The sequence below is a fragment of the Macrobrachium nipponense genome, chromosome 47, assembly GCF_015104395.2.
Source record: "Macrobrachium nipponense isolate FS-2020 chromosome 47, ASM1510439v2, whole genome shotgun sequence".
NCBI lineage: Eukaryota > Metazoa > Arthropoda > Malacostraca > Decapoda > Palaemonidae > Macrobrachium > Macrobrachium nipponense.
Genome location: NC_087222.1, coordinates 35,315,126 through 35,322,625, shown reverse-complemented (window position 1 = coordinate 35,322,625; position 7,500 = coordinate 35,315,126). Strand labels below are relative to the sequence as shown.

At 40.0% G+C, this 7,500-nt stretch overlaps 1 protein-coding gene across 1 annotated transcript in view; it reads left to right on the top strand.

Annotated features, from left to right (window-relative positions):
* LOC135204894 (DNA damage-binding protein 1-like) overlaps window positions 1-7,500 on the top strand; it is a 61,795-nt gene that overhangs the window by 1,318 nt on the left and 52,977 nt on the right. The window contains 13 exon segments of the mRNA XM_064235139.1: window positions 2,395-2,543; window positions 2,768-2,848; window positions 2,850-2,895; window positions 3,302-3,437; window positions 4,094-4,232; window positions 4,579-4,728; window positions 5,081-5,222; window positions 5,386-5,607; window positions 5,767-5,926; window positions 6,047-6,155; window positions 6,311-6,489; window positions 6,802-6,962; window positions 7,146-7,276. Coding sequence (XP_064091209.1) covers window positions 2,395-2,543; window positions 2,768-2,848; window positions 2,850-2,895; window positions 3,302-3,437; window positions 4,094-4,232; window positions 4,579-4,728; window positions 5,081-5,222; window positions 5,386-5,607; window positions 5,767-5,926; window positions 6,047-6,155; window positions 6,311-6,489; window positions 6,802-6,962; window positions 7,146-7,276 — 1,805 coding nt within the window.

Genomic DNA, 7,500 nt, shown 5'->3' with positions numbered 1-7,500 from the left:
CTATAAGTAATTAATCCCTTCATTACCTTCATGGGGCGACGAGGAATCTGAAATCATTGATATACCTATACTTTTATTCTGAGTTTTAATTTATATATTGGCTAGAAACAGTTAGCAGACTCATTTATGTAGATTATGAAAGGTTATGGTTTGGTGGGCTTTGTTATTAGCCTATATACTACATTTTAGGAAGCCTAGAAGGATTTTAAATGCCTATACTAATGACAAAAGTATCGGCTAGAAATTCACAGATACTGGAACCACACAAACTAGCCGATACTGATACTGATACCGATACTTGGGCACATTCCTAGCAATGTTTATTGATATTAGGTATTCAAGATTGTAGTCGTAATCAGTGCAATAACACAACATTTTGTTGCCTATACTAATGAAACTATGAGGTGTCTTATTCTCAGGGTCATATTTTGAACTAAAATGCAATTTTTCCTTGTAATTGGTGGTTTTATCCTCACTGACATCACAATTGAAGCTCTGCAGTGCTTAATAGAGACACAGCGGCTCTTCCTATGGAAGTTGCAGTTTCTTATAGTATTTTGGTTGCTCATCAACAATTTAATGTTAGCTTTTGTTGGCCGGATGTAATTAACCTGTAATATACCTTTGAACTCTGTCTATGGTAAGGGGGACCCGTTGGGTATGTGGGGTACACCACTGGGAGATTTATGCCGCGAAACAAATGTAACCTTCGATGTTTGCATGCTAGGAAAGGCAATTCATCGTTGCCAATTCAGTGGAACTTGACACATGCGCCAATGCCTTTACAAACTGTTTCCATGAGTTCTAGATGTCATAGTAATGCAATAATGATAAAATTGCTCTAATATTTATGTATATATATTACAAATAGATACGGTAAATTCACTCATTTCCACGGTTTTGTTTAAGTCTTATCCCAAGTTTGGAGGGTAAACAGAAACCAATTGGCAACAGTAATAAAAAAAAAAATAGGAAAGCAAAACTGATGAAATCAGGAATCTGGTTACTTTTACAACAACGAATATTTTCAAATGAATTATCATGAATATGTAATAAATTTATGCAATTAATAACCTTATTCTGGTGTTTAAAATAATTATTTAAATATAATCTAGCACACCAATATAGGCAAAATGTTGTTTTATTGTACTGATTACAACTAGGCTACAATCTTGTGCAATATCAATAAACATTGCATATACTATATGCAAATATTGAGCGCTGGGAAGGACGTGGCTGCAAGTGTAGAACCGAATTGCACTCACAACCATACCACGCCATATTGGTTTTAAAAACTGCCTTGAACACATATTTTATGAAGACTTCACATGCTTATTGTACTTCTTATGGTGGCTTCATATATAATTTTGTTGATGAAGCTTCAGTCTTTTGAATGGTATGCGTAAATATTCAATTGTATTGTTGTTTCACCAATTAAATATAAAATGAGAAAGTGGTCTTTTTTACTATCACTGGTCGCACACTTGTGTTTTACCCTACCAAATGGCCACTTGGCAGACATGTCTACCGCAGCGCGACCACCTTTCTAGAAATCATAATTTTGGCCTTAATTTGTGACTTGGGAGAAAAACTTACTTTGAGAGGAAATAGAGGTCTCGAGGTGTTGCTCCGAGGGATGCTGGCTCTTGACTAACATCTTTCCTGGGTTACAGAAAATGTTAAAGTACTCTTTCGGGAAGGTAGGGTGTGCTACGGTAGAGGCCAGGTGGCCATTCGGTATGTTACCCTAGCGGCCATCTCTCCCAGAACGCAGCCACTTCCCAAAAAAGTGCTTGAATGATGCCATTGTTTTCATAATTTAGGAGAAAACACTTACTGCCTAGAGGTTGGCACAATTCTTGACTGATGCTCATGGCAACAACTTCACAAGTACTTTGTCAGGAAGGTGGCTGCTATGTCGCCGTCCAGTCATTTACCTAAAGAACAACTCCGCATAAAGCCCTGTAGGCATTACTTAAAACTCATTGTAAAGTCCTTCAGCCTGTAGCCGCAAGCCCTTTCGTTCCTTTGACTGTACCTCCATTAATATTCTCCTCCATTTTACTTTCCACCTTTTCCTAACAGTTATTCGTAGCGCAGCTGCAAAGTTTTTCCTCCTGTTCTCAAGTTTCCTATTTCAGCACTGAATGACCCCGTAGGTTCCAGCACATGGGATTTGGCCTACTTTTTATATATTTCATTCCATTCTGTTTTGTCAGCTGTATCTAAGAAAATAGCTTCATGCAGTGAGCTTTGCTATATATGTACATTCTTGTAGGAATTTGTACAGTAGAAAATATAAAATTGATTTTAGAAACGACTTGATGTGTTGTAAAAGAAGAAACTGATTGTACGTAAAGTGAACATCCAAAGCTAATGACATCCGCATTTCAGGGCACCTGACATCGCCAACAGACCTGAACTTGGTGGTGGCGAGGAACAACCGCGTAGAGCTCCATTTGGTGACCCCAGAAGGCCTGCGTCCCCTGAAAGAGCTGACTATTTACGGGAAGATATCATGTATGCATTTATTCACACCACAGGTGAGTTGCTGACAGTTATGTAGGGCAGTGTTTTCTGATTGAGTCTGTGACTTTATTAATTTTGTGTCTTGGATATTTGGTAAGTTGTAGCTGTTTATCATGCAGACCAGCTTTATAAGATTGCGTCTAAGCCAGCAGATTTCTTGAATGATTTTAGAGTAGTCAGTGACAACAAAACAATAGTGTTACTGATTATTACATTTGGCCTTGTTTTATCTTCACAGGACGAGTCGAAAGACTTGCTCTTCATCCTGACCATGCGTTACTGCGCAATGATCCTGGAGTGCGAGGGAGATGGGGAGCATTTGTGAAATCCTCACCAGAGCACATGGAAACGTCGCAGACAAAATTGGTAAGTATGATTAAGGTGTTTGTGACCTGCATTTATCATGAGAACTATTATGTGTACCAGTTAGGTTTTGTTGCGAGTTGTATATTTGTTTCCAGAGATTTAATCTGTGATATTCTGGCATCTAGAGTGAAAAATATCATTTATTGTCAAATTCAAGTATAATACCTGTGTATTCATTTTGGTAATCTTGTACACTCCAGATATTTGAATTCAGTTTCCGTGGTTGTGCATTTTTTCAGAATCTGCTTTTATCATTTATGGCAAATCATAACCATGGTCCCAGTTTGTTTTATGGTGCTTAAAGAGTGGAACATTAAGAAGGTATCCTATGTTGGAAAAAGTTTGAACATTTATATGTTTTTTTGTGTGAGTTTTTTATATTCCCCTTTTTACTGTAAACCTCCAGGAAAGGCCTGCGAGACCGGGATGATAGCCATTGTAGACCCACAGGCCAGGTGCATTGTTCTCCGCTTGTACGAAGGCCTCATAAAAGTGATTCCCTTGGATAAGGATAACAGTGAATTGAAGGCCTATAATATTAGGTGAGTGTGTTGTATGTTTTGATATTTCAAGTGAAGCTGTCAGTACGTAATGGTTCTTAGAAAATGATTCCTTTTGAGTATTAACGCAGCAGGTAGATCCTGCTAAAATTATATGCCGCATGATGCCATCAGCAATTTTAAATTGGAGTCGCCAGTAGATTACCTGAATTGCGCGCACATCAGTGACCTGCTGTTGTGTTACCAGAAAGCCTGAAATCAATCTTAGTTAGAGTAAATCAAAAAGCATCTCTGAATTTTGCATTACAAGTTCTTGTTATTGTAATTTGACCAAACTGCTGGGCATCATTTCCAGGTGGCCTGGGCCTGTTTGTACAGCTTTATCATATGAATGTAGCAGTTAGTGTCAGGTTGGAAGTAAGCTGTGTCCCTCTACAAGGGGTACAGCTCTATGAGGAAGCGCACATCGTGCTTATTAGCATGGCTATTTCTTTGAGTACTCCGAATATTGCTCTCTCCCGCCAGTGAGCTGCCTAACTTCTCAAACTTGACCTGGCTCTGAGCAGAAATCCATCTGGCCAGCATTATGAGAATCTAGGAAGGGGAATCATTGGTGTTATTAAAAGACTTCTTGAATAGTAACCATCAGCAAATGCTGTCAGCCCTTGGATTAAATTATTGTATCATTTTATTTGCAGAGTGGATGAGCTCCAGATTCAAGATATAGCATTCTTGTACGGATGCTCAAACCCCACCATCATCATCATATATCAAGACACTCATGGACGTCACATCAAGACCCATGAGATCTCTCTCAAGGAGAAGGAATTCTCCAAGGTTTGTTGGGCACGAATTGTATTGGTATATATGTACTAGCATGTTTCACTTCATGGCGCTAACTGTATAACCCCATTTCCTTTATTTTTTGACTGTACCTCTGTTCCTATTCTCTCTTTTCCATCCTACTTTCCACCCTCTGCAAACAATTGTTGTAAAGGTTTTTTTTCTGTTTAACCTTCAAGACCTTTGTTATTTCCCATTCAGTGCTGAATGACTTAGGTTCCAGCACTTGGCTGTTGGTCTAAATTTTATATTCCATTCCATTCCACATTTGTCTGAAGAATAAATGAAAGATACCTGATGCTCTAATTTACCAGGACATGACGTTTTCTCATATTTCTAGATGCCGTGGAAACAAGACAACGTGGAGACCGAGGCATCCATCATAATAACAGTTCCCGAACCGTACGGAGGTGCCATCATCATTGGACAGGAGACAATCACGTACCTGACTGGCACTTCACATGTAACAGTGGCTCCTCCGCTCATAAAGGTAATGACTGAAATTCCTAAGGTGCTGTGTCGTACAGTAGACTCATTCAGTGTGTTGTGATAAAACTGTTAAAATATTCAGGTTTACACATTTTTAGAGGGTTTTTCATGTGCCTGATCTCACATAAAAGGCAGTTCTAAGCATTTTTAGAGGGGTTCTAAGTATTTGTGGATTTCAGCTATGGGAGATGGTTCTGGTGCATCCCCTGCAATACCTGTATAAGTTTTTTTTTTGAAACTTGCTCCAACTTTCGCACTTTTTCAATGACTTAAGAATTTTTTTGGATGGACCCCTGTGAAACGACAGCCAGGTGAAACTATCCCCTGAACTAACAGATTTTGGTTTTTGACAGACGAGCACCATAGTGTGTTACGCGAAGGTAGATTCCAACGGCTCAAGGTACCTCATGGGTGACATGTCTGGCCGCCTGTTCATGCTGCTTTTGGACAAGCAGGATGATCGGGTCGAAGCAACAGTCAAGGTGGAGCTTTTGGGTGAGTGTGTGTTTAGTACAAGGCCACTGGGGATTACTGCAAAAACATAAACAAAAGACTGTGAATATCTTAAAGATAATGACATGTTCAGATAAATTTAGTGACGTCATGAACGATTACTTTTTTGTTTCGCTATAGTTTGAACGATTGCCTTCTGTTGCAGGTGAAATCTCGATCCCAGAGTGTCTCACGTACTTGGACAACGGTGTCGTTTTCGTGGGCTCCAGGCTGGGAGACTCGCAGCTCATAAAACTCAACACAGAGCCCGATTCCTCCGGCCAGTATGTTTCTGTCATGCAGACCTTCAATAACTTGGGTCCCATCATCGACATGGTTGTCGTTGACTTGGAACGACAGGGGCAGGGCCAGCTCGTGACCTGTTCGGGTGAGTCACTTCAGGCGTTGAGGCCAGAAGGGAACTAGTTGAAAAATTACTACGCATAAATAAGTACTTTGCAATTTTGGAATTCTTTCCTGTGAAGATGTTTTCAGAGACTGTAGAAGGAAATTTCGAATCTCTGGTTTAAATCCGCTCAAATTGCAGGGGCCTTCAAGGAGGGATCTCTCCGAATCATCCGGAATGGTATCGGCATCCACGAACAAGCTTCCATTGAGCTGGAGGGCATCAAAGGAATGTGGTCTCTGAGTGTAAACTCGCCAAAGCATCATAACACGATCGTTCTCTCCTTTGTTGGTCTTACAAGGTATCTTTCTGCGTGACTTAACTTTTAATTCAAATACAAAAACTTGGGGAGTGGATGTTATCTGTATTGAGGCAGATGTTTAGGGTTTGTTGAACCTCTACCTTTTGGTGTTTGTTTCAGGGTGCTCACACTAAGCGGAGAGGAGGTAGAGGAGACGGAAATTGCTGGATTTGTCTCCGATCAACAGACTTTCCTGTCTTCAAACGTCATTTATGAACAACTTCTTCAGGTACATCCCCCAAGAAGCATTGAGGCTTCTGTTATCATTTAGGATAATGCATACATATCGCAGGTAGATTCCTGATTGCTGACTAACCCAGCAGCGAAGTTAACACAATTTTAATCTTAACTAATTAATATTAGTGCCCGTTTTTGCATTTCTAGGTGACTGGCAGTTCGTGCCGTTTGGTCAGTGAGAGCAGTGGCCAGTTGGTGTGCGAGTGGCGGCCGCCGGAAGGACGTAACATCTCTGTAGTTGCAGCAAACACCAACCAAGTGGTAGCAGCAGCTGGCCAACATATTTACTACCTCACCATCCAGCCTAACACACTGCAACTGGAGGCGTACGTCATGTCTTTAGTTTTCTTTTGTTTTAAAAGAAAAAGTTTCAGTTGTTTTAAAAGAAAACCTTTAGTTACAAGTTGGGTAACTTGAGATGAAAGGAGTCACATCACTTATAGTCATCTGGTTGAGTTTTTTGACAAGAGTTGTGCAGAAATATTCCAACTTAGGGTTGCTGTTTTCCATGATGTCCAAGTTTAAATATTATTATTATTATTATTGTCGGAAGGTTATAAACACATCAAATTTGCCATCTTTTTGAAGCAGTCTATGGAAAAAATTGAAGACGTCGATTAACTTCTTTACACATTCAGGTCAACAACAGTGGAGCACGAAGTGGCATGCCTTGATGTCTCGCCCCTGTGGGAGGAGGAGATGGCGTCTGTTGTAGCAGTTGGTCTGTGGACTGATATTTCTGCGCGGGTGTTGACCCTGCCCACCCTCGAAGAAAATGCCAAAGAATTCCTTGGTGGAGGTATGTGCATTGGTTGTCTTTCCTCAAAAGATTGAGTGGTCTGTGTGTTTGTATTCTCATTCTTTCATCTTACTTTCCACCCTTTCCTAACTTGTTTCATAGTGCGCCCTTTGGCCTAAATTTTATAATCCAATTCCTATTATGTATGTTGCACTGTTTACAATGTTGATTACTTTTTACCAGATATAATTCCTCGGTCGATAATCATGACGACGTTTGAGGGTAATCATTATCTCCTGTGCGCCATGGGAGATGGACAGCTTTTCTACTTCACTTACTCCCCTTCAACTGGTTACCTGTCGGACAAGAAGAAGGTAAGTCCTTCTGGGGCTTTGTCTGTTCAGGTTTTGTTTGTGGAGAAATAAAAATGAGAAGTGACTTTGCATTGTTTTAAGTCAGTAAACAAAGAAGAGTGCTATGAACGCAATTTTAATTTGCAATCCTGTTTCTTTTGTATCTGAATAGTTGTAAGTTGAATGCTTGTAAGTAGGGTGGTGTCTCTACTTGAGTTGTAATGTCTGCCATGTTTACATGTTTA